The following is a 25,756-nucleotide window of genomic DNA, read 5'->3' as shown; positions in this document are numbered from 1 at the left end:
AATCTATTCACCTGACAGGTGTGGCATATCAAGAAGCTGATTAAACAGCATGCACATCACTCTGGTGTACCTTGTCCTGGGAAAACAAAACAAAACACAAATATGCAGTTGTCACAACACGATGCCACAGATGTCTCAAGTTGAGGGAGCGTGGAATTGGCATGCTGACTGCAGGAATATCCACCAGAGCTGTTGCTAGATAAGTCAATGTTCATTTCCCTCTGTCGTTTTGGAGAATTTAGAAGTACATCCAACCGGCCTCACAACCTCAGACCACGTGTAACCTCGCCTGCGTGATCGTCTGAGATTAGCCATCCAGACAGCTGATGAAACATGTCTGTAATAAAGCCCTTTTGTGGTGAAAAACTCCCTAGTGGGTGGGCCTATTCCCTCCCAGGCCAACCCATGGCTGCGCCCCTGCCCAGTCAAGTGAAATCTTTACCGTTGCCAAGATAATCCATCCACCTGACAGGTGTGGCATATTAAGAAGCCGATTAAACAGCATGATCATTACACAGGTGCACCTTGTGCTGGGATAATATATATTTTTTTAAATGCAGTCGTCACAACACAGTGCCACAGATGTCTCAAGTTTTGAGGGAGCGTGCAATTGGCATGCAGACTGCAGGATTGTCCACCAGAACTGTTGCCAGAGAATGTAATGTTAATTTCTCTACCATAAACCACCTTCAATGTCGTTTTAGAGAATTTGGCAGTGTGTACAACCACATGTAACCACGTGTAACCACGCCAGCCCAGGACCTCCACATTCAGCTTCTTCGCCTGCAGGATTGTCTCAGAACAGCCACCCGGACTGCTGATGAAACTGAGGAGTATTTCTGTCTGTAATAAAGCCCTTTAGTGAGGAATAAATAATTCTGATATGCCTATGCCCTCCCATGGCTGAGTCCCCGCCAAATCATGTGAAATCCATAGATTCATTTCAATTGACTGATTCCAAGTTAATGTCACATGCACAAGTACAGTGAAATGCCTTTCTTGCAAACTCAAAACCCCAAAATGCAATAATCAGTAACAATGTACTACTAGAAAAAACAGGAGAAGAACTGTAACTCAGTAAAATCATTGGAATTGTTGCATGTTACATTTATATATTTTTTTCAGTATACTATCGAGTTGGACCCCCTTTGCCTCCAGAACAGCCTGAATTCTTCAAGGGAATGGATTCTACAAGGTGTCAGAAACATTCCAACGTTGTGTATCAAGGTACAATTGATACAATTTGCTACAATTGGTGTCATGGGACCTAACATGTGCCAGGAAAACATCCCCCACACCACTACCACCAGCCTGTACCGATGACACTAGGCAGGATGGGGCCATGGTTTCATGCTGTTTACACCAAATCCTGACTGCCTTCAGCATGACGCGTTCCCACTGGAGACCCTTCTTCTTATTTTTAGCTGATTGGAGTGGAACCCGGTGTGGTTGTGTGCTGCAACAGTCCATCCGTGAAAAGGACAGACGAGTTGTGTGCACCGGGATGCCATTCTGCACACCACTGCGCCGTTATTTGCCTATTTGTGGCCCGCCTGTGAGCTTGTACGATTCTTGCCATTCTCCTTTGACCTCTCTCATCAATGAGCTGTTTCCGCCCATAGGACTGCCACTGACTGGAAGTTTTTTTGTTTGTCGCACCATTATCGGTAAACCCTAGACACTGCCGTGTATGACAAGCCCAGGGGGCCGTCCGTTACTTAGATACTGGAACCGGCGCGCCTGGCACCGACGATCATATCACACTCGAAGTTGCTTAGGTCACTCGTTTTGCCCATTCTAACTTTTAATCGAAGCAGTAACCAGATGCCTGTCTGCCTGCTTTATAAAGCAGGCATGTGACTCACTGTCTGTAGGAGCGAACCGTTTTCATGAACGGGGTGGTGTGTCTAGTAAACTGGCCACTGAATGTGTATTTCCACACTACGATGATAATGCCCTTTTAGTGTAAGAGCTGTCTGAAAAGACTGCCTGACATTTCTGCCTGTTTTGGTGGGATGGAGTTTTGGCCTGCCTGTTGACCCCTTTAATAGACCAATAAGAAAGAGTTCCAAACCTCTCTGCCAATAACAGCTTTTTTCACCTTTCCCCTCCCCACTCAGACCACTCCCAGACAGTCCTAGAAAAACAATTTGTTTGAGAAATTGCTCTTTGCTAAGCCATCTTTTTGACAATGTTAATTGAAAACCCACATTAACGTAAATTGTTACCCAGAAATGATTTGATATTGAGATCAAAACGGCTGCATTGGACCTTTTAATTCAAATGAAAATTGCCAAAACACAAATACAATTAAAACCTAGTGTGTTTTTGGTAGTTGCCTGCGTGATGTGAGCTCAGACTGCGCATGCCAATAACGATGAAGCAGGAAGTCTTATCTTTCTCTGTGGAAGAACAACGAAGGAGGACGCATGGAGGTTGTATGCGCTCGCACCAATATTATTTTTATGAGCAACAACTTGTTGAGTTCCCCGTTCAGGCAACAGGTAGGTGGCTAATAACACTAGGCAGTCGGTTTTATTCAATAATAATGCAAATTGGTGTTTTATCTGGCTATATAAAATGCCAGAACACTAGCATGTTAGCTAACCTGAATGGAACGTTTCCGCCGTCAAAATAAGGATTATATCCTTCCCTCTAAAAATGGATTCGAAATATTTACGTAGTTTTCTGTAATATAATCGCCCCGTTTCAATAATAATTTTATTGACTAGGTTAGTAAGCAACCCGTTTCCTTGTCACTGCGCTCGAGGGCTACGAATCAATGCCACTGATTACGTGAGTAGGTAGACTGTCGTGGCCATAATGTAGTTAGCGCTAGGGTAAGCGAGAGACTGGTAATGTATGGATATTGTCTGACAAAAGGTGCAGCTCATTAATGAATATAAATCATTCATTTAGTTTGCTAATTAACCACTCCTCCCCCCATGTTTATGCTCAAATTGGTGCATCCCGCAGACATTTGAGGCACTTTTGTCGGTGCTTGTGGGCTGTTGGCAATCATACTATGGATCATTTTACCAAAATAAATTGACGGTTTACTCTTGGATCTTAGTATCATGTGTGAATGGAATGGGCCCATAGTAAAAAATAAATGACTTATCGAACGGTGTATTTGGGCCTAAATGTCCCAGCAGTATTGTAATAAATCATACTGTCCGCTGCTTGTCCCAGATCCGATGATAAATGGCCCCTTTGTCATTTCGGCCCCTATTGTTAGTTCGGTTACTGCACACCTGCTCTGGTCACCGATCATCGGATACCACGGTGGTCTGTTAATTGTCTTTGCAATGACTTCATTGTGGAATCTCTACTTTGGACGTCTCAAAGGAGTAAAGGTCTTGGTTAAGGTCGTGATCTGCTGTTGAACCTTCCTTGGAAAGGCTGCAGTGTGGGCTTTCATTGTGCAGTACTCCCAAGCTGGTGTTAAATGTGCCCCCTGACCCTAAGTTCATTACTCATTTTAGCTGTCGAGTTGTGTTCGGAGTGCATTGGCTATTCCTTCAGTACAGCTTATCCATGCAAGATAAAAACCAATAGTGCCACACCAGTTACCTGGCAATTACTTTGGAGTACTATTTTTGGATGTCACTCAGACTTTTTCAAAGTGCAGAATGCTTCCCATAGATCTGAATGTGGCTCTTTTTAATATCTGAGCAGTAGAGTTGTGTGCGATCTGAATCCCAGAATTAGCTGAACCTTGAAGTTGGTAAACTCGAGAGCTGTGTAGGCTGATTTATGACAGTGTTTTTAAATATACAACAGCAGGAATTTCACTTCAGGTTTTATGTATTTCTCTTATAGCGTTCATGGACTTGAAGGGTGTTGAAGGATCCAGGCACGGATGCATCCTTTGTTGTACTGGAGTGAGTCGTCCGTTCTTAAACCAAGGTTTATTAAAAGGCCTAGAATATAATTTTTGCCGTTTACCCATCTGACTAAATTTGGTTGCTGAGACTAACTGAACTACCAGTAAAATCACAACACTGACCATACCACAACTGTCAGTCAAATTTGATGTATTATTTTTTTGGTCTCAGATGGTGCTGGCTATGCCAGTAGTGTACTGAGGTGAGTTCATTTCTAACTATAAGCTATGCTCTGCTAGTCGGTTGTTCTGCTGGTACTGTGATGACTTCACACATTTGCCGTTTACCCATCTGACTAAATTGGGGTGTTGAGACTGTCACTAACTGAACCACCAGCATTATTCTAACTAAAGAATACAATTTCAACCCACAACATCTCGATTGGAGGCCAATGATCATCAGTATAACAATGTTTTTCTCCCACAGATTTGATTGGCTGGCAGGGTACTGAAGACACTAAGAGATCTACACCAGGGGTGTCACTCATTCCATAGAGAGCCTAGTGTCTGTGGGTTTTCCTTTCAGTTAAGGCTTAGACAACCAGGTGATGGAGTGACCTTAACTCGTCAATCAAGTACAGGGAGCAGTGAAAACCTGCATACACTCTGCCCTTCATGCAATGAGTTTGACACGCAATCTACATCTTGTTTTTGGTGAGTTAGGCTTATACCTTCTCGCTTCCACTGGGGCGGCAGGGTAGCCTAGTGGTTAGAGCGTTGGACTAGTAACCGAAAGGTTGCAAGTTTGAATCCCGAGCTGACAAGGTACAAAATCTGTCGTTCTGCCCCTGAACAGGCAGTTAACTCACTGTTCCTAGGCTGTCATTGAAAATAATTTGTTCTTAACTGACTTGCCTAGTAAAAGGTAAAATAACAAATAAAATAATAAATTAACCGACGAGTATACAACCAGCCCACTAGAGTGGCCTGTTTGAAATCTGTTTTCCCTTCGGTTAATGTTGTGATGAGTTATCATTTTTGCCGTTTACCCATCAGACTATTATTGGGGTGCTGACAGTGTGACTAACTGAACTACCATTATTCTGAGATATATTTTACATTGTCTATCAAATTATCATTTTAATAAGATTCTGTTCTTTCGTAGAGTTAATGGGCCAGGATGTATATTGAAGACTGACGGAGATCTTGCCCTGTGGTGAGTAAAATATTATTTTTAATCTGAGGGCCAAACATGTCTTTGATCGGCAAATGTGCACGAAACTGGAGTTGTGATGAGTTCTACACTTTGCCGTTTACCCATCAGACTAAATTGGGATGCTGAGAGTGACTTCCTGAACTACAGTATAATTGCTGGCATATTTTGCCTAACTACAATCAAATGATAGTCATGCTAATAGACTGTTCTCTCCTAGATTGGGTTTGATGATCCAGTATGTGGAATATGAAGACTTAAATCTCAACCCTATGGTGAGTGTGAGGGCTAAATAGCCAATTGGTTTCCTTCAGTCTTCTACTGGAGTTGTGATGACTTCTCACTTGCTGTTTACTGATCTGACAATATTAGCATTGATCATTGTAGGTAGACGCAGCGATATGGTATAGATGCAGCGAGGAAAGGGGATAGTGGGTCAATTTCCACAACTAAGCGTGAGCATCTTGCTTAGCTCCATATCTGCGGTGCACCTCGTGGCAGGGGCATTTTGCAGGGTCTACCTTCAATCATTAAACCTGCAATCCCTGACTAAGGTTTGAGACTCTTATTTCATCATGCAGGATTGTTAGGTCTGCAGTAGGGGAGTTATTTCCTGGGTTGAGAGGTGTCAATTAAGATTTTTCTACCCGTGTTCATTCATTTTAAATGGAATTGATGCCTCTTCTGACATTTCTGCTAATTTACCCTGCTGAAAAGCCATTCATTTGAATTACCAGCATTGTAACTAAACCCACAATGGTAGAAAGTTGTAGGTTGATGGCTAATCTCATTTATTTAACTGATTTCTTCTATTCATTGACAATTCACAAGGTTTGGAAAGAGGTGTATGAAGTCCTTCACAAATGTGACCCTGGAGACCTAAACTATCACCCTATTTACAACATTCTTGCCTGTCAAAAAAGCACAACCTTGGTCTGACTCCCCTGCTTAAGGTTAAATGTTTGTTTTGATCAGATTTTATTCTGCCTTGTTATGAAATAAAATATTTTATGGTACATTAATTGCAATCTTTTTTCTGCCTCCAATGAATTACTGAACAATATGAATGTTAGTTCATGTATTAGACCCTAATCAATGGATTTAAATTGACTGCAGGTGCGTAGCCATGGGTTGGCCTGGGAGGGAATAGGCCCACCCAGTCAGAATTAGTTTTATCACCTGTCTGGGTGGCTTATTGCAGGTGAGGCCGGTCGGATGTACTGCCAAATTCTCATTCAATACTCTGGTGGACATGCCTACAGTCAGCATGCCAATTCCACTCTCCCTCAACCTGATATGTGGCTACAGCAATCATGCTGTTTAATCAGCTACTTGATATGTCACACCTGTCAGGTGGATGGATTATCTTGGCAGAGGAGAAATGCGAAGCGCTTTGTGCATATGGAAAATTTCTGGGATCAATACATTGCGTTTCTTTATTCTTCTGAGTAGCTCATTTCACCATTGAAATTCAATATAGAAAAATCCTTTAACTTAGCTGTGGTCCTATTCCTCCTCAGTGATGTAGCTGGCGGCCCCGGGTGCGTAGGCGTAGACAAAGTGCAGGATGCTCTGTTGGAGCTGCTCCAGGATAAGATCTCTCCTGTGGAGAGCTTCCAGGTCACACAGGTCACAGGGAAATGCTGCGTCGGGTGGGATAACGAGCGCTGAGGCTCCTGTAGGTAGAGGGAGCAGTCCCCAGACCAACTATCAGGGAAAATCTAGACCGTAGTCCACACTGACTGCTATTACTAGAGCAAAGAAGATCATGGCCAGGATACTCTTGCCTGTGGCTGCATGTGACTGATAAAAACGAGATTTGACTATAGATGACCCCTGTAGAAATCCCCACTCACTGACATTAAAGCAACACCTAGGCATGGCTGTGGGATTCTTCACCATGCTCTGATGTACTTTTCTCCCCATATACAGGAGTATTAAAGACTTTGCACTAGTTGGGGGGGGCTGTGGCACCCTAGACAAAAGGTTGGACTGCGACATCACTAGAAATGGTGCCGAGTCTGGAGGGGTTTGTTCTTGGACTGTTAATTAGCCACGGTGTGATTTCAACATGGCAGCAAATGGGATCTATGAGTTTGGCTGCTGACTTGGCCTTTGGTCCTGTGTGTCATACCATGTCTGAGAGTGATGGAGTTTTCACACAGCAACACAGCGATCACTGCATCCTCCTCCAGCACTGTGCTTCTCAGGCACAGCTTACTGTGGGCCTCAGCCAGGGAGATCCTGGAAGAAACATGCCAATAAAGACAATTAGAAGTAAACAAATGTCTAGTTTTTAGCTAAGCAGAATTTGAGTAATGGTACAGTTACTAACTGGCAATGAAATGCACCATGTAGGAATAGACCATCAGATCTGGAAAACCTGTCTTAGTGATAAGCCTTTTGTATATCTATATAGTGCCACTGATGAAATTGGGTAAAAATAAACCCAATCTGATACCACTGAAAATATTTTCCAGCCTACACAAAAAATAGTCGAGACTCGGGCACCCATTTATTGGTTATGTAAATGAATGATTGCGCTCCACCTTGTGGAGAAATATGACATTACAGAGAACACTTCTAAAGCTGCAGGTGCCCTGGGAATTTGAAGGGCTTTTTCTCTTACACATAGTTAAATTGGATTTGACAAATGCCCAAGTTAAACACTAAAATATGTAAAAGGGTGATGTGTATAAATATTAAACATGGTATTTTTTTTATGAATAACCCTCAGCATGTGGTAGGCTCTTACAGTAGCTTGATGGAGGCCACAGACACCTTTGCACCATGGCCCGAGTCTGAGCGGACCCTTCTGCTGGCCATGTAATAGCCATGGATCATCATCTCTGCCCCAGGGCTCAGCTCTGTCTGGATCCTCTGGCTATGGGCCAGAAGCTAGGGGAAGAAAGAGAGCACAATGGTAAGTCAATGTCTGTCACAAAGCATCTAAAAGTGTGTGGATGTATTTTTTACATGTGCCATAAATTACATGAAGGTAAATATTATTGTAGTGTGTACAGCATTGTGTGGTTTTACCTCCTTATAGTCCTGTGTGGTGAACTGCATGCAGGATGGGTAGAGGGGCTCTCCAGGCTGCACTGCCTGTCTGAGGGTGTGCACCGTCTGGGCTAGCAGGGCCTGCTTTCCCCCTGCCTCCCGACAAAGGATCACCAGACCAAAGGCCTCAGCCAACTGGGCAGGGACCGGGCCCATGTCCTACACACACAATGGATCACAGATTTTCATGTGGCTGGTAGCTAATTTTGTTAAAATACCTTAACATGGAAGTACTATATTTACCACTAGAGTACCATTTCTTGTCCATCCTGAATAGGCACAGGCCAAAGTGGAAGAGAACCTGAAAGTGTTTGTTTGGACAGCAGCCTGTTCCATGAGTGGAACAATTAACTACTTCCTCTGAAGAGAGTAAATTGTCTCCCCTTCCTGCTTTGCCTACATAAAGCAAACGCCTAAACAGACAATTGGCTGGCTCAGATTTGACATTTCGGGAACACATATTTGCCAGTGCTGAGTGCTATTGGCATTGTGTGGTAGGAGAAAAGGTTTCAAACTGCTCACATGGAATAGCATTATTGCAGAATCGCCATATCAGACAACAACCCAATGGGTGCACTCACATTTATCAAGTGCAGTAGTCCAATACATTTGAATGGTAATGTGTTTTAACAACTATGACCCACTACTGTTCCCAGCACTGTACTGTCAGTCCTGGTGGTCTTGTTTGAGGGAGCTGTGGAGTCTGCCAAGGCCCAGAAGCTGCACTGGACAGGGAAGGAGATCTGTTGGTCAGCATCCTCTCCATACTTCTTCCCTGGGATGATCACAGACACTGTCCGACTCTCCAGAGCTGGGTGGGGAAGGAGAGCGGTCAAAGGTGAACTAACTGTTGGGGGTGGATAGAAGGCAAAGGCCCCGTGTGAAACCAGTCCCTTGGGCTATACACTCAAATAACTTACTCTATACTTTGTGCCATAATGTTGCATTGCTACAGCTGCATCAGACTGGCTCCAGGCTACAAGGTAAGCAGGGCTCTGTACCTGACTGAAGGGCGTCCATCTTATCTTTCCTGTGGTGGCCCAGGTCCCCGAGCATGCAGACGCCCCCAGTGGCCAGCAGGGCGGAGCCAGCGTGGATGTTAGCCGTGCCCGCTCCGTGTTCATCACGAGAAAGAGAGGCAAACATCTCCCCTGTCGCAGGGTGTCTCACCCCACGGCCAGCCAGACCCAGGCTGTACGTCATCAGCCTAAGACGGGGGGGGTAACGGAGGCTGGCTCTCAACTATTTATTTATGCTGTTGACTTGAATATAGGCATAGTATAATTTTACTGTAGTAATGTTATTGTTTTGGCCATTGTATTGTGCTTCCTAAGAACATGGTTGATTGATGCAGAGATTGATTAATTGACTGTCTGACTGAAGGATTATAATGCAGGACCTTTCCAGTATGAGTGTGTCAGTCGTCAGGGCTAGCAGGTCCAGGCAGTGCAGTGAGTCTGGGTTGTCCTCCCGGCCCTGGACCAGGCTGAGCAGCAGGCCCAGCTTCAGAGTGCTGTACAAGCCCGGGGGAACCACAGGGGAGCCAAACGTGTTAGCCACAATGGCAGAGAACCTCCAGGGGGAACAGGCTGTTGCCGTCAACAGGGCCTGGAAGTTAGAGCTGATGGTGCCCGTGTCTGGGGGATGTGGTTGAAGGAAAAGAAGATGGGTGGAATGAATCTACTGGACTGTGAGGTGTTGTCATTGAATATACAGTACCAGTCAAAAGTTTGGACACCTACACATTCAAGAGTTCTTTGTTGTATTTTCTACATTGTCGAATAATAGTGAAGGCAAACTATGGAAACAAATCATAATATATTTTATTTTAGATTCTTCAAAGTAGCCACCCTTTGCACACTCTTGGCATTCTCTCAACCAGCTTCACCTGGAATGCTTTTCTAACAGTCTTGGAGTTCTCACATATTCTGAGCACTTGTTGGCTGCTTTTCCTTCACTCTGTGGTCCAAACCATCTCAATTGGGTTGAGGTCGGGGGATTGTGGAGGCCAGGTCATTTGATGCAGCATTCCATCACTCTCTTTCTTGGACAAATAGCCCTTACACAGCCTGGAAGTGTTTTGGTTCATTGTCCTGTTGAAAAACAAATGATAGTCCCACTAAACGCAAATCAGATGGGATGGAGTATTGCTGCACAATGCTGTGGTAGCCATGCTGGTTAAGTGGGCCTTGAATTATAAATCAATCACTGACAGTGTCACCAGCAAAGCACCATCACACATCCTCCATGCTTCACGGTGGGAACCACACATGCTGAAATCATCCGTTCACCTACTCTGCATCTCACAAAGACACAGCGGTTGGAACCAAAAATCTCCAATTTGGAGCCAAAGGACAGATTTCCACCGATCTAATGTCCATTGCTCGTGTTTCTTGGCCCAAGCAAGTCTTCCTCTTATTGGCGTCCTTTACTAGTGGTTTCTTTGCAGCAATTCGACCATGAACGCCTGTTTCAAACAGCCTCTGAAGAGTTGATGTTGAGATGTGTCTGTTACTTGAACTCTGAAGCATTTATTTGGGCTGCAATTTCTGAGGCTGGTAACTCTAATGAACTTATCCCCTGCAGCAGAGGTAACAATGGGTCTCCTTTTCCTGTAGCGGTCCTCATGAGAACCAGTTTTTTCATAGCGCTTAATGGTTTTTACGACTGCACTTGAAGAAACATTTTCTGGATTGACTGACCATGTCTTAAAGTAACGGTGGACTGTCGTTTCTCTTTGTTTATTTGAGCTGTTCTTGCCATAATATGGACTTATTCTACAATGTAGAAAATAGGTCAAATAAAAACCCTGGAATGAGTAGGTTTGTCCAAACTTTTGACTGTACTGTTCTGGTATACGCAAGTCAGAGGTCACAGTCCTCACACACAAGGACACACATACATGTTCCTTATGAATGGCTTTCTCAGAGTAGCTGAAAAATCAGACCTATAGATTCTGAATAGGATTTAATGTAAGCTGATCAGTACCATTGTAAGCATACATATAGGTCCTTACATTCAGGCGCCCACGGTTGAACGCTATTGGCCTCCACACTCCAGGTGACGTTGGGCCACTGGTGGACATGGGCCGGTATGCCCAGCACCCTGTACAGACGTCCAATCCTCATGGAGTTACACAGCTCATCTACAATGTTGTGAGGGAAACAGAACCATAACACTCAGAGGGGTTGTCCGGTTCTGTCCTGCTGTTTCCTAATTATTTGAGGAACATGCAAGGCACCTACACACCCCTGCCAAGAGCAACACAGGAACCAGGCCCTTGGAACAAAGATCTCACTGTGTGCGTTGTGTGACCCAACTAATGAGTGTTTCTTACACTTAGTAACGTGATCCAGCTGTGTTGAATTCCTCCAGAAGACTAGGTCAACAGAATATGCTAATACTGGCACTGAGAATTACTGCCCTCTCAGGGGTAATGGCTGGTCAATGTTATTGGAGGGCACAGGAACACCTAATATCTCACACAGAGGCACTACTGCGTGGCTGGCTAATCAAACCTCTATTTTAACTCTTTCCCCCATTGGATTTTGGCTCCAAAATTACATTTGTCATGGAAAAGGAAGAGAAAATTCCTAACAAACTTCTAAGTTACTTTTCTAAGGAGATAAAGTAAAATCTATTAAAAACAAAATCTTGACCTGCAATATGTGAACATTACAAAACGTTTGGGCAAAATTATCATTATGTGAGCTTACCTCTGAGAAACAGGGTGACAGACTGGTACCTGAGGGCACTGGGAGGATGGACTTTCAGGACATCCAGTGCTTTAACATGGATCAGCTCTACAAGCTGCTTGTCTGTTTCCAAACCACATTATATTTACATTAGAAAAGGTCAGTCATTTAGCAGATGCTCTTATCCAGTGCATTCATCTTAAGGTAGCTAGATGAGACAATCACATTCAAGTACATTTTCTTCAATAAAGTAGCTGTCAGCTAAATCAGAGCTAGTAAGAAATGACGAGCTACATGTAAGAATGGCATGTGAGGCTACTTCATCAGGTATAATTTCGGGACATTCTCACCCCCCAGGACCCGGAACTTGATGTCCTCTTTGAGGTGAGAGGAGCAGAGCAGGCAGCTGAAGTCACTCCTCACTGTGGCTGACTCAGTGGCTCCGGGTGCATGCACTCTGATGTGATGGAACCCTGAGGATATCATATTACAGAATTTGAAATATTTTTGTAAATGGCATTACCGTGATGTTATGAAAATAGAAATAGGTTACTTGTAAATCAGGCCTACCTGTTGAGCAGGGACAGTCCTCCTCAGAACAGAGAAACCTGGCTCCCTGAGTGTACTTGGAGACCCTAGTCATCGCGATGGCCAAGCCCTCCATGGCAACAGGCCTCATGGGGCCATAACCACAGGGAAATTCACAGAGGTCCAAGGTGTACTCAGGGAACGGAGGTAGGTGTGTAAACTTCAGGATCACATTCACCTGACTTTCTGTGTGGATTTTCTCTATGAGGGAGAGTGTCTTTATTGACAGAAAACAAACCTGAAAGAGTGACAAAAAAACAAACAAATACCAGTATGTTCAAAATTCAAGGTTTGAATAAGGGGTAATGTAAATGGGAGATGTTTTGGACTTACAGATTGAAACAGTGCTGTAGCTTTGAGGGGGTCATTGAGAACACAGTCACCCAATCTAGGATCCAGTTCGATTAGGTCTGAAGGGTTCACACGGATACAGAACCGATACACAGCTTCATTTCGCTGGATGTCTGAAGGGAATAGGTACTTGGGTGATTGATGTAGCTGTTATAAAGTCAACTCTGTCAATTTACATAACCATATCAGTTATTTAACAGCTTGCTGTCATCTATGAAGGACTGCGTCTCACGTGTCACCACATCCTCCAAGTGGGTACAGGGTTGCCTAGGTTACGCTTTCCTCAGGAGTCACACAATCCCATTAGCTAGCCAACACTGACCAAAAGCTCTCGCTAGCTAGCCTACCACTGGCCCTTAAAACTTACCGTTGAATGGTTTGCAGTCTTCAGCAAGTTGAAGAAGAGCTCCACTTCTGTCTAGAAAAGACAAAACTGACTCTTTCAGTAAGAAAACGTCTTCCATTTTCTGTTACCGACTGACTAACGTTAGCTAAAGCGTTGGCTGAAGAGACTAGTCACAGTCAAGATATCACGCGACTTGAACATTTGAACTGCTCGCTAACTTGAGAGCACAGACAGACAAGTCCCCCCATCCCCGTAATAAACAAGACATCGAAAACAAACTTGTTGGTTCATTTAATTATTATTTTAATGTACAGTACATCCAAGGCATTGTATTGAACAATGAGGCATGTTGACAACACTCGTTAGTTAGAAATGGTATGGAAATCCTAGTCTGGTGGTTGAGGTTTTCTAAGGAATATCTGAGTGTCAATTAAAGCAAGATTATGAGCTTGTAAACTATAACACAGACAGGCAAGCAAACCACAGAAATAAATCAGATGGCGCAGCACCTGTTTGCAAAGTAAAGTCACTGGAGCCATTACAGAAACGGTCTATATAAACAAACACACACAATGAAAATCTGAACTGAAATGACCTCTCAACACGACTATATTCCGTGACCTAGTATTTCCGACTGAGAACCCCCCCACCACAAATTAACAATGAATCTATAAATAAACCTACTACAAGCACTTTCTAAATATACCATTAACCAGTGATCTTGTTAGGATAACAAATCGTTTGATATTGGAAGAGACAAAACAATTTCTTTTAGCTGTTCTGAAAGCATATAAATGACATGTTCACTGCCATTTCATTAAATCCACAAAGTCTGCTTTTAAAGTGGAACGAAAAGATTTTGAGGAAGGGCTTTCATCCCAACTCACCACTTAAATTTAGGATTTTATGTCGGGGACATATTTATTTTTTTACCCACCCCACCCTGACAACATCACACTGATAGTCCTCATTTCTTCAAACAAAGAACCAAAATGGACATGAGCCAACAACCAATACGTGTCAAGAAAGAAATATGGCCGACATTTCTTAAAAATATAATTTGTTATAAATATCATTAGGTAAAAATAAAGGTTTCTTGACACAGTCTGCAACCCAAACCCTTTTCATAAGTTCTACTCACTTTGGCTTTTCTCAAAACGGGTTCATCCACAATATAAATTATTCCCTTTTATTCAAAATATTTAGGACAGGTTAAGGCAGTGTTTTTCAGTCCTGATCCTGGAGACACACAGGGTGTGCAGGCTTTGTTCCAGACCAGCACTAACACACCTAAATACACTAATCAACAAGCTACTGGGCTGGAACAAATCCTGCATACCCTATAGATTTCCAGGACCAGGATAGAATAATACTGGGTTAAGGCCAAGGCTCTACAGTGCATCCATTTTGATCGCATATGTGCCTTAAGATTTTGCTGTGCGACATGGAATTTTTATTTAGGAGCACCAGTTCGCCTAGAATAATTAAGGATTCTAGCTTTCTTACCTCAAATATTTCTCAATGTGGTCCTACATTTCTTTGTGTGCATCTACTTTTTTCAACTTAGGTGCACGTGCTCCTTGTAAAAATAAATAAAAAATTAAGGCAATTTCACAGAACTCTGGGGCAGGTCCTCACAGCAAGTCTTTCATAGGAAAGAGTCATCTGAGGGGGGTGCGTAGGAAAAACCTAGAAAGGCATCATCAGCCTCCATTACACTGGCGTTGACTATGGCATGTTCCGTATAGCACACAGAGTTTGGAACGGTCTCATCTGTGAATTCTGGATCAAAGTTTGTGATGTCGTAAGGAGAATTCTGCAAAACAGGAAAGAGGAAAAAACAAACATCAGTTCATTCATGCTTGTGGTCTGGTGTTGCATCTGCCGTGTGTTGCCATACATCAGAATCACATGTAACCCTGAGAACATTTACCACATTGGGAGTGAATGGAGGTGGAACCTTTCTCTGTTCCAGGTCATCCCACTTGATCGCAGAGAAGAAGTTATGTGCTTTGATCTCATTCTGAAAAAAAGAGAATAGAGCTTTTTCAGTTCTAGAACAACCAAGGCAAATACTATTACTTCATACTGATGAAAGCGATGTAATGCAATCCATCTGCCAAGAAGAAATGAACATTGCCAGACACTGCAGCTATTGAGCAACTCCTGGTCATGACAATGTTTCTCCACCAGAGAGAGTCAGATGCCATCAGCAATACATGAGTCACAGTTGTGAGACTATGAAGCATACTGCTGTGTTACTTAAATAAATGGTAGCTTGGGATTTAGAGCACTGTAGGCTGCTGAGGGTAGAACAGCTCACAATAATGGACGGAACGGAGCAAATGGAATGGCATCAAACACCTGGAAACCATAGGTTTTATGTAATTGTTACCATTCCAACTATTCCGCTACATTCACACCATGATCCCGCACTCTCCAATTAAGGTGCCACCAACCTCTTGTGACTTCGAGGAAGGTCAATGTGTGTATTTAGTGAATTTGGAGTATTTAAAAAGTCTTGGGTCACTGGAATATTTTCTAACTAAATGAGATGGGTGACATAAAACCATAAACCACTGCCATGCTGTGAGGGTCACCACTCACAAAGTCGTCTCTGGAGCCCAGTCTGTGTGTGCCGTCCTTCTCCAGTAGAGCCTGCAGGAGGGACCAGGCCGTGTTGGACGCTCCGGGACGCATCATCAAGGGTTTGTGGAGGATGTTTTCATACATCTCATGGGTGTCTCTGCTGTAGAACGGAGGCTGTGGAACAGAGGGGAGATAGATGTGTGTTACTGTTAAGACAGTGTGTGATCAGGCATTATGTCAAAGGTGTGTTCTGTCCGTACACATTGTGCCTGTTTTCAATGTCTACTACTGTAACTCACCAGGCCAAAGAGCATTTCATAGAGCACTGATCCTAGACACCACCAGTCCACTGTGTTGTCATACGGTTGTTTCCTCAGGACCTCTGGAGCTAGGTACTAGGGGGGGAGGAAGTTAAATAAAATTAGCAATGACAGGCCTTTTCAGTCTCAATCCAGAACAGTGGTCCAGACATTAAAAAAGGTTATTATGCCTTATTACATATGCTGTCCTGGAAAACATGTTCAACATTACCTCAGGTGTCCCACAAAATGTGCTCGTCGTCTCGGCTTGAGAAATGCCTTCCTTGCACAATCCGAAGTCCGTCAAAACTATATGTCCCTTTAAAGAAGGGGAGTCAGGGACAATTTTAGACAGTGTTTGCCACCATTATTCTCAGTCAGAACTGAAGAATATACATTTTCTTTGTGGAATTTTGGCCAGAGTAGCCAACTCTCAGGACACTCGCAATTTCCTCAGTCTCAATATGGCCGGTCAGGAAACGCATCAGTTAAACAATCAAATCACAAACTGACACTGCCGTTCATGTGAGATGTGTTAGCTGGTGAAGTATTAGGCTTCACCACAGACACTTGCTTTCTTTATGACCTGTTGGATTGGTTAGTTTGAGACATTCATCTTATAATTTTTTCCAATGACTAAACTCAAAAAAATAAACGTCCCTTTTCAGGACCCTGGCTTTAAAAGGTAATTTGTCAAATTCAAAAAAAAAACTTCACAGATCTTCATTGTATAGGGTTTAAACACTGTTTCCCATGCTTGCTCAATGAACCATAAACAATTCATGAACATGCACCTGTGGAACGGTCGTTAAGACACTAACAGCTTACAGGTGGTAGGCAATTAAGGTCACAGTTATGAAAACTTAGGACCCTAAAGAGGCCTTTCTACTGACTCTGAAAAAACACCAAAAGAAAGATGCCCAGGGGCCCTGCTCATCTGCGTGAACGTGCCTTAGGCATGCTGCAAGGAGCCATGAGGAATGCAGATGTGGCCAGGGTAATAAATTGCAATGTCCGTACTGTGAGACGCCTAAGAGGGAGACAGGACAGACAGCTGATTGTCCTTGCAGTGGCAGACCACGTGTAACAACACTTGCACATGATCGGTACATCTGAACATAACTGCGGGACAGGTACAGGATAGCAACAACTGCCCGAGTTACACCAGGAAAGCACAATCCATCCATCAGTGCTTAGACTGTCCGCAATAGTCTGAGAGAGGCTGGACTGAGGGCTTGTATGCCCGTTGTAAGGCAGGTCCTCACCAGACGTCACTGGCAACAATGTCGCCTATGGGCACAAACCCACCATCGCTGGACTAGACAGGACTGGCAAAAAGTGCTCTTCACTGACGAGTCACGGTTTTGTCTCACCATGGATTCACCATCGGATTCGCGTTTATCTTTGAAGGAATGAGTGTTACACCGAGGCCTGTATTCTGGAGCGGGATAGATTTCGAGGTGGAGAGTCCATCATGGTCTGGGGTGGTGTGTCACAGAATCATCGGACTGAGCTTGTTGTCATTGCAGGCAATCTCAATGCTGTGCGTTACAGGGAAGAAATCCTCCTCCCTCATGTGGTACCCTTCCTGTAGGCTCATCCTGACATGACCCTCCAGCATGACAATTCCACCAGCCATACAGCCCCCCTCCCCCTTTGTTCTGGGACACAATATGCAATTTCTGTTAGTTACATGTCTGTGGATCTTGTTCATACAAATATTTACACATGTTAAGTTTGCTGAAAATAAAAGCAGTTGACAGTGTGAGGACGTTTCTTTTTTTGCTGAGTTTAGTAGTAAACACTGAAAACATTTAAACTCTACAAAAATATCAAAACGCAACAATTTAAAACATTTTACAAAGTTAGTTCATCTAAAGAAATCAGTCAATTGAAAAAAAATAATTAGGCCCTAATCTATGGATTTTACATGACTGGAAATACAGATATGCATCTGTTGGTCCCAGATAAAAAAAAAAAAGATATTATTATTTTAAGTTAAGGGCGTGGATCAGAAAACCAGTCATTATCTAGTGAGACCACCATTTGCCTCATGCAGAGCAACGCATCTCCTTTGCATAGAGTTGATCAGGCTGTTGATTGTAGTCTGTGGAATGTTGTCCCACCCTTCAATGGCTGTGCGAAGTTATTGGATATCAAATCCATTTTATTTGTCACGTGCCGCATACAACCGGTGTAATAGCATTTACAAGCCCTTAACCAACAATGCAGTTCAAGAAATAGAGTTAAGAAAATATTTACTAAATAAACTAAAGTAAAAAATAAAATGAAAAGTAACAAAATAACAATAACAAATATTGGCACAAGCTAGAACACGCCGTCTTACAAGTTGAGCCAAAGTATTCAAAACATTTTCAATGGGTGACATGTCTGGTGAGTATGCAGGCCATGGAATAAATGGTACATTTTCAGCTTCCAGGAGTTGAGTACAGATCCTTGCGACATTATCATGCTGAAACATGAGGTGATGGCAAAGGATGAATGGCACAATGGGCCTCAGGATCTCGTCACGGTTTCTCTGTGCATTCAAATTGCCATTGATAAAATCCAATTGTGTTCGATGTCCGTAGATTATGCCTACCCATACCATAACCCCGCTGCCACCACATGGTACTCTGTTCACAACGTTGACATCAGCAAACCGTCTGCCCACACGACACATTACACATAATCTGAGGTTGTGAGGCCGGTTGGAAGTACTGGCAAATTCTCTTAAATAACGCGAGAGGTGGTTTATGGTAGAGAAATTAAATTATCTGTGGACATTCCTGCTCTAGTGGACATTCCTGCAGGCAGCATGCAAATTGCACGCTCCCTCAAAAATTGAGACCTCTGTGGCATTGTGTTGTGTGACAAAACTGCACATTTTAGAGTTGCCTTTTATTGTCCCCAACACAAGGTGCACCTGTGTAATGATCTTGCCGTTTAATCAGCTTCTTGATATGCCACAACTATCAAGGGGATGGATTATCTCGGCAAAGGAGAAATGCACACTAACAGTGATGTGTGCACACATTTTGAGAGAAATAGGCTTTTTGTGCATATGGAACATTTCTGGGATCTTTTATTTCAGCTAATGAAAACATGGGACCAACATGTTGAATGCATATATTTGTTTCAGTGTTGTAAAGGCTAAAGTAAACACTTTCCTTGAGATTAAACTGATGTGCAGAATTATTTGGGGTAATGTTAAAATACCAGGTAGACTACATTCATGGGAGGAGGATTTCAGTTGTCAAGATACATTTGTACGAATGCAGTTGTTAAGCAAAAATATTCCTAATGCAGTTTCAATTGCATACAGCCCTAAGCGACCACATATAAAACAGATTACTTATGCACTGCAAATGAGTTAGGATGTCACACTTACTTCAAAGTCGAGAAGGATATTTTCTGGCTTCAAGTCCCTGTGAAAAAACAAACATGAACATTATCCAACGTTGTTGATATTGGATAATAGAACTGTGCTTAATGGATTACAAGAGCTATTATCTTCCTACTTCTGGGCAACAGAGGATATCAAAACAATCATCAAGAGAGGTTTCTTTAATCCTAGCGATTTGCATCCAGTTGATATCAATGTACATGAGTCACTGAACCAGCATTACACTAAACCGGAGGTGGCAGGTAGCATAGTGGTTAGAGCGTTGGGCCAGTAACCAAAAGGTTGCTGGATCGAATCCCCGAGCTGACAAGGTAAAAATCTGTCATTCCGCCCCTGAACAAGGCAGTTAACCCACTGTTCCCCAGTAGGCCGTCATTGAAAATAAGAATTTTTTCTGGACTTGCCTAGTTAAAGGTTACACAAACTGAAACGACAGGCAAAGTGGATGGCTTGAGGGACTATGGGGACAGACCCATGTTGAGGGAAAATTGCCTTCACATGTTTTTATTTAGCTAGGCAAGTCAATTAAGAATAAATTATTATTTACAATGACGGCCTACCAAGAGGCAAAAGGCCTCCTGTAGGGACGAGGATTAAACATTTAAATGTGGGACAAAAACACACATCACGACAAGACACCACCACACTACACTACACACCAGACCTAAGATAACATGGTAGCAGCACCAACATGCGTTACGTTCCCCAGCTCAAACAGAATGGGAACTAACAGTCACTCACCTCAACCAAAACAAAACATGTAGGGCTTTCCCACTAACAAGATGGCAACCAGCACAGGTGTAACACATACTGACAAATGAGGTGACACCAATCAGTGCACCCTACGTACTAACCTGTAGCACATGGTATAAACATGGTTAGGCACAGACAACAGCACGAAGGGCAAAAAAAGGTAGAGAACAATACATGTCAGTTAATGAACGACTATACACGTGCTGCAACCATGACAGCAGTGACATTGGACTTAATAAACATTACTACAGCCGACCTCTTGAAAAAGGAACACTTCAAATATCAAAGTTCCAGGATTTTCACAAAAGACTATTTGAAGATGGACTTTTCCCACTAATTAAAAAGGGGATGTGTGTTGCATTCATTGCTCATTCAGGATATTTAATGTGGAAACTGTTTCACGACATGAGAAACCTTAGAATGTGTCTAACATTCAAATCAAATATTATTGCTTGTATTCCTAGCTGCAACAGTGCAGTAATATCTAACAATACTCACATCTAAAATAACGGAATTAAGAAATATTAGGACGAGCAATGTCGGAGTGGCATTGACTAAAATACAGTAGAATAGAATACAGTAGATACATATGAAATGAGTAAAACAGTAGTGGCTAGTGTTCTATTCTTAAAGTGATCCCAAGTCTATGTACATACATACATAGGGCAGCAGAATCTAAGGTGCAGGTTTGAGTAACCGGGTGGAAGCTGGCTCAGGATGGCATTCACTCTCTACTACAGACCTCCAGCCAACTGGTGTACCAGAGCCAAGACAACCAGCCAGCCTGTCCACATGGGTGACTCACTTATCCAATACAGCCTTTGCCGCTGACTGGATTTGAACATGGGACTCCTGCACACCTCAAGACTGGGTTTGCCTGTTGAGCCAAAGCCCATGCTCAGGCAAGGTTACTCATCACACACTGAGTATACCAAACATTAGGAACACCATCCTAATATGGAGTTTGCCCTAATATTGAGTTTGCCCTCAGAAGAGTCTCAATTCTTCAGGACATGGACTCTACGTGGTGTTTTGATTGCGTTCCACAGGGTTGCTGGCCCATGTCGACTCTAGTGCTTCCCACAGTTGTGTCAATTTGGCTGGATGTCCTTTGGGTGGTGGACCATTCTTAATACACACGGGAAACTGTTGAACTTGAAAAACCCAGCAGCGTTGCAGTTCGTGACACAAACCTTTGCGCATGGCACCTACTACGATACCCCGTTCAAAGGCACTTAAATCCTTTGTCTTGCCCATTCACACTCAATGGCACACATACACATTCCATGTCTCAAGGTTTAAAGATCCTTCTTTAACCTGTCTCCTCCCCTTCATCTACATGGATTGAAGTAGATTTAACAAGTGACATCAATAAGGGATCATAGCCTTCACTTGGATTCACTTGGTCAGTCGATATAATGGAAAGAGCAGGTGTTCTTAATGTTTTGTATACATACACACAATCCATGTACCTGTAAACTATGTTGAGAGAATGCAGATAGCCCAGTGCGCTTGCCATTTCTGCGATGTAGAACTTGGCTCTGGGTTCCGGAAAGGTCCGTTCTTTTTGAAGATGGAAGAAAAGCTGAAATGATAGAATACAGCCACAGTGCCAGTGAGACATCACAGAGGAATAAAGGAAACTGCCAAAATAAAGGAAACGCCAACATAAATTGTCTTAATAGGTTGTTGGGCCGCCAGAACAGCTTCAATGTGCCTTGGCATAGATTTGCAAGTGTCTGGAACTCTATTGGAGGGATATGACACCATTCTTAATTTGGAGTTTTGCTCATGGCGGTGGAAAACGCTGGTTCAGTTAGGTTGAGATCTGGTGACTGACACACACACACCCTTTAAACACCCTATGCTCCTTTGAGATCTCTTTCAAAGTCACTGAGATGTCCTCTTCTAGCCATGGCAGCCAAAATAATGCACAACTGGGCATTTTTATACATGACCCTAAGCACGATAGGATGTGATAATTGCTTAATTAACTCAGGAACCACACCTGTGTGGAAGCGCCAGCTTTCAAAAGACTTTGTATCCCTCACTTACTCAAGTGTTTCCTTTATTTTGGCAGTACATCATAATAAAGTAACGGACAGAGTATGGAGTGATATTTAGCCCAGGTTGCTAACAACAATTGTAGCCGAGTCATGACACAGAGACGTGGGTCAAACTTCCTGCCCTGTCTGCAAATTCCACATCACAATTACAATTGACTCAAGCAGCAAGTTTGGGGGATTAACTAAGTGCTAGCATCAACATGGCATGAACTATGAGATTAGCCTCTGCACTCTGGAAAACTGGAAAGGCAACACAGATTCAGTGGTTTCGGAGGAGATAGAGCCCCCCAGCTAAAGCACATACTGATGACAACGATAATGAAAGGAGTTAGCCTACAAATCTGGGATCAGGATAAGGGAAATCCATAGACCTCGGTAGCTTTTTTGTAGATATCTATAATATTTTAATACTGTCAAAATATTTATACAGACTGGCCATTACACCAAGGTTAGAGAAACATTACAAACCTTCAATCATCTTGTCAATTATTCTTACTTTTGGCTCTTTCTGACAGTCCCAGAATGCCATAAAAATGCTAATAAATATTTTTATGGAGTTACATTGGCCAACGTTGCACTAATGGCCAGGATGTGCTTCTTCAAATGTGGAAATTCAGCTCCCACCACCTACACTGTACAGTTCCTTTTATTGAAAAGGAAGCTTTGAAATGTATGGGTTTTTTAACACTTAAATGGTAGATTGGGAGTGGGTCGCAGCTGATTCCTTTTGAAGTGTATAAACTAAAAACAGGCTATAAACTCTATGTAAATGTTTACAGTTTACTGTCAACATTGGGATAGGGGTAAGCGGCATATCCCGGACCAGTGGTTTAATATTGGGATAGGGGTAAGCGGCATATCCCGGACCAGTGGTTTAATATTGGGATAGGGGTAAGCGGCATATCCCGGACCAGTGGTTTAATATTGGGATAGGGCTAAGCGGCATATCCCGGACCAGTGGTTTAATATTGGGATAGGGCTAAGCGGCATATCCCGGACCAGTGGTTTAATATTGGGATAGGGGTAAGCGGCATATCCCGGACCAGTGGTTTAATATTGGGATAGGGGTAGCGGCATATCCCGGACCAGTGGTTTAATATTGGGAAAGGGGTAAGCGGCATATCCCGGACCAGTGGTTTAATATTGGGATAGGGGTAAGCGGCATATCCCGGACCAGTGGTTTAATATTGGGATAGGGGTAAGCGGCATATCCCGGACCAGTGGTTTAATATTGGGATAGGGGTAAGCGGCATATCCCGGACCAGTGGTTTAATATTGGGATAGGGGTAAGCGGCATATCCCGGACCAGTGGTTTAATATTGGGATAGGGGTAAGCGGCATATCCCGGACCAGTGGTTTAATATTGGGATAGGGGTAAGCGGCATATCCCGGACCAGTGGTTTAATATTGGGATAGGGGTAAGCGGCATATCCCGGACCAGTGGTTTAATATTGGGATAGGGGTAATAGCGGCATATCCCGGACCAGTGGTTTAATATTGGGATAGGGGTAAGCGGCATATCCCGGACCAGTGGTTTAATATTGGGATAGGGGTAAGCGGCATATCCCGGACCAGTGGTTTAACATTGGGATAGGGGTAAGCGGCATATCCCGGACCAGTGGTTTAACATTGGGATAGGGGAAAGTAGCATATCCTGGATCAGTGGTTTAATATTGGGATAGGGGCAAGTCACATATCATGGATCAGCATTAAGTGGTTAAATCTACCTTGAATTATGTTCTTTGTACCACTGGACATAAGAAATGTCTTCAGCCAAAGTTGAAAAACACTTCTTTATGATTAAAAACCAGGCTGTTTTGTTAGTACCAAGAGTTGTAACCGGTTCAGGGAACAGAACCGAAAACTGGAAAATAACAGAATTATTAGAGGAACAGAACCCGAACGGAATGATCTATACTGTTCCGGAACAGAACCATTATTTTAAAAGCATGGGAACCGGTTAATAACATTATTTTACATTCCGGACATTTTTTTCCAGTCTCACAAAAAAATGACAAAGCTCCTATGCACTCTGTCCCTCAGAAACGTATTCCAGTGTCTGCCTGCCAGCTGGAAATCTTTGCCAGTGGGTGTGCGTAGGCTACCTGCCCCTCCCCTCTGAAGCATAGGTTACTATAGCCTACTGACAACTTGACATACAGTGGGCTCCAAAATATATGTTATATTTGAGATTCTTCATATATCCACCCTTTGCCTTCATGTCAGCTTTGCACATTCTTGGCATTCTCTCAACCAGCTTCATGAGGTAGTCATCTGGAATGCATTTCAATTAACAGTGAATTTGTGGAATTTCTTTCCTCCTCAATGCGTTTTAGCCAATCAGTTGTGTTGTGACAAGGTAGGGGGTATACAGAAGACAGCCCTATTTGGTAAAATACCAAGTCCATATTATGGCAAGAACAGCTCATAAAGTAATGATTGATTTTCATTTCTCTTTGCTTAAGACATGAATGTCAGTCAATACGGAACAGTTCAAGAACTTTGAAAGGTTCTTCAAGTGCAGTCGCAAAAACCATCAAGCGCTATGAAAAAACTAGTTCTCATGAGGACCGCCACAGGGAAGGCAGACCCAGAGTTACCTCTGCTGCAGAGGATAAGTTCATTAGAGTTACCAGCCCCAGAAATTGCAGGCCAAATTAAATGCTTCACAGAGTTCAAGTAACAGACACATCTCAACGTCAACTGTTCAGAGGAGACTGCGTGAATCAGGACTTCATGGTCAAATTGCTGCAAATAAATCACTACTAAGGGACACCAATAATAAGAAGAGACTTGCTTGGGCCAAGAAAAATGAGCGGTGAAAATTTGTTCTTTGGTATGGAGTCCAAATTGAAGATTTTTGGTTCCAGCTGTGAGATGCAGTGTGGGTAAAACAGGTGATCTCCGTGTGTGTATTTTCTATCGTAAAGCATGGAGGAGGTGTTATGGTGTTGGGGTGCTTTGATGGTGACACTGTCTGTGATTTATTTAGAATTCAAGGCACACTTAACCAGCATGGCTACCACAGCATTCTGCAGCGATACGCCATCCCATCTGGCTTGGTTTTGGTGGGACTATCATTTTTTTTTCAACAGGACAATGACCCAACACACCTCCAGGCTGGAAAAGGACTATTTTACCAAGGAGAGTGATGGTGCTGCAGCAGATGACCTGTCCTCCACAATTCCCCGATCTCAACCAAATGAGAAGGTTTGGGATGAGTTGGACCGCATAGTGAAGGAAAAGCAGCTAACAAGTGCTCAGCATATATGGGAACTCCTTCAAGACTATTGGAAAAGCATTCCAGTTGAAGCTGGTTGAGAGAATGCCAAAAGTATGCAAAGCTGTCATCAAGGCAAAGGGTGGCTATTTGAAAAATCTCAAATCTCAAATATATTTTGATTTGTTTAACACGTTTTTGGTTACTACATGATTCCATGTTGTTTCATAGTTTTGCTGTCTTCACTATTATTCTACGATGTAGAAAATAGTAAAAAATTAAGAAAAACCATTGAATGAGAAGGTGTTCTAAAACTTTTGACAGGGAGTGTAATTATAAAGAAA

General features: G+C 43.0%; 2 protein-coding genes and 1 long non-coding RNA gene across 6 annotated transcripts in view; 1 reads left to right on the top strand and 2 right to left on the bottom strand.

Moving 5' to 3' along the window:
- Positions 1-2,385: 2,385 nt before the first annotated feature.
- LOC135517250 (uncharacterized) lies at positions 2,386-6,061 on the top strand. 3 transcript variants are annotated; one of them, XR_010452016.1, is made up of 6 exons: positions 2,388-2,504; positions 3,823-3,884; positions 4,059-4,089; positions 4,314-4,540; positions 4,992-5,042; positions 5,260-6,061. It is a non-coding gene; the product is annotated as an uncharacterized LOC135517250 (long non-coding RNA). The 3 variants fall into 3 exon arrangements; XR_010452017.1 differs by lacking the exon at positions 4,059-4,089; XR_010452015.1 differs by having other exon boundaries at positions 2,386-2,504; positions 3,823-4,540.
- On the bottom strand, positions 6,050-13,197 carry mcmdc2 (minichromosome maintenance domain containing 2). Its single transcript, XM_064941378.1, has 13 exons — positions 13,101-13,197; positions 12,716-12,846; positions 12,365-12,620; positions 12,145-12,267; positions 11,816-11,917; positions 11,116-11,244; positions 9,499-9,736; positions 9,101-9,306; positions 8,744-8,910; positions 8,079-8,258; positions 7,795-7,937; positions 7,174-7,283; positions 6,050-6,715 (listed from the first exon to the last, which is right to left on the bottom strand). The coding sequence occupies exons 1-13, from the start codon at positions 13,195-13,197 to the stop codon at positions 6,546-6,548; spliced, it is 2,052 nt and encodes a 683-aa protein (XP_064797450.1). The 3' UTR covers positions 6,050-6,545.
- Positions 13,198-13,351: 154 nt separating this feature from the next.
- The window catches only part of LOC135517248 (serine/threonine-protein kinase Sgk3-like), a 31,768-nt gene continuing 19,363 nt past the window's right edge, over positions 13,352-25,756 (bottom strand). For both annotated transcript variants that reach the window (XM_064941376.1, XM_064941377.1), the window contains 7 exons: positions 21,599-21,711; positions 19,359-19,395; positions 16,200-16,286; positions 15,968-16,063; positions 15,687-15,842; positions 15,013-15,102; positions 13,352-14,895 (listed from right to left, as the gene is read on the bottom strand). In XM_064941376.1, the coding sequence (XP_064797448.1) occupies positions 14,728-14,895; positions 15,013-15,102; positions 15,687-15,842; positions 15,968-16,063; positions 16,200-16,286; positions 19,359-19,395; positions 21,599-21,711 (747 nt within the window). In that variant the 3' untranslated portion in view covers positions 13,352-14,727. The remainder of the gene's footprint in view (positions 14,896-15,012; positions 15,103-15,686; positions 15,843-15,967; positions 16,064-16,199; positions 16,287-19,358; positions 19,396-21,598; positions 21,712-25,756) is intronic.

Source organism: Oncorhynchus masou, chromosome 28 (assembly GCF_036934945.1).
Source record: "Oncorhynchus masou masou isolate Uvic2021 chromosome 28, UVic_Omas_1.1, whole genome shotgun sequence".
Classification (NCBI taxonomy): Eukaryota; Metazoa; Chordata; class Actinopteri; order Salmoniformes; family Salmonidae; genus Oncorhynchus; species Oncorhynchus masou.
This window is presented reverse-complemented; position numbering and strand designations above follow the sequence as displayed.

Bases quoted from the DNA above. Each gene is read 5' to 3' on its own strand.
- mcmdc2 (XM_064941378.1), bottom strand. From the start codon at position 13,197: ATGGAAGACGTTTTCTTACTGAAAGAGTCAGTTTTGTCTTTTCTAGAC. The intron at 11,918-12,144 runs GTGAGAATGTCC...GTTTGGAAACAG, and splicing joins CAAGTTCCGGGTCCTGGGGG to ACAAGCAGCTTGTAGAGCTG. The intron at 7,938-8,078 runs GTAAAACCACAC...TTCTTCCCCTAG, and splicing joins CCACACAGGACTATAAGGAG to CTTCTGGCCCATAGCCAGAG.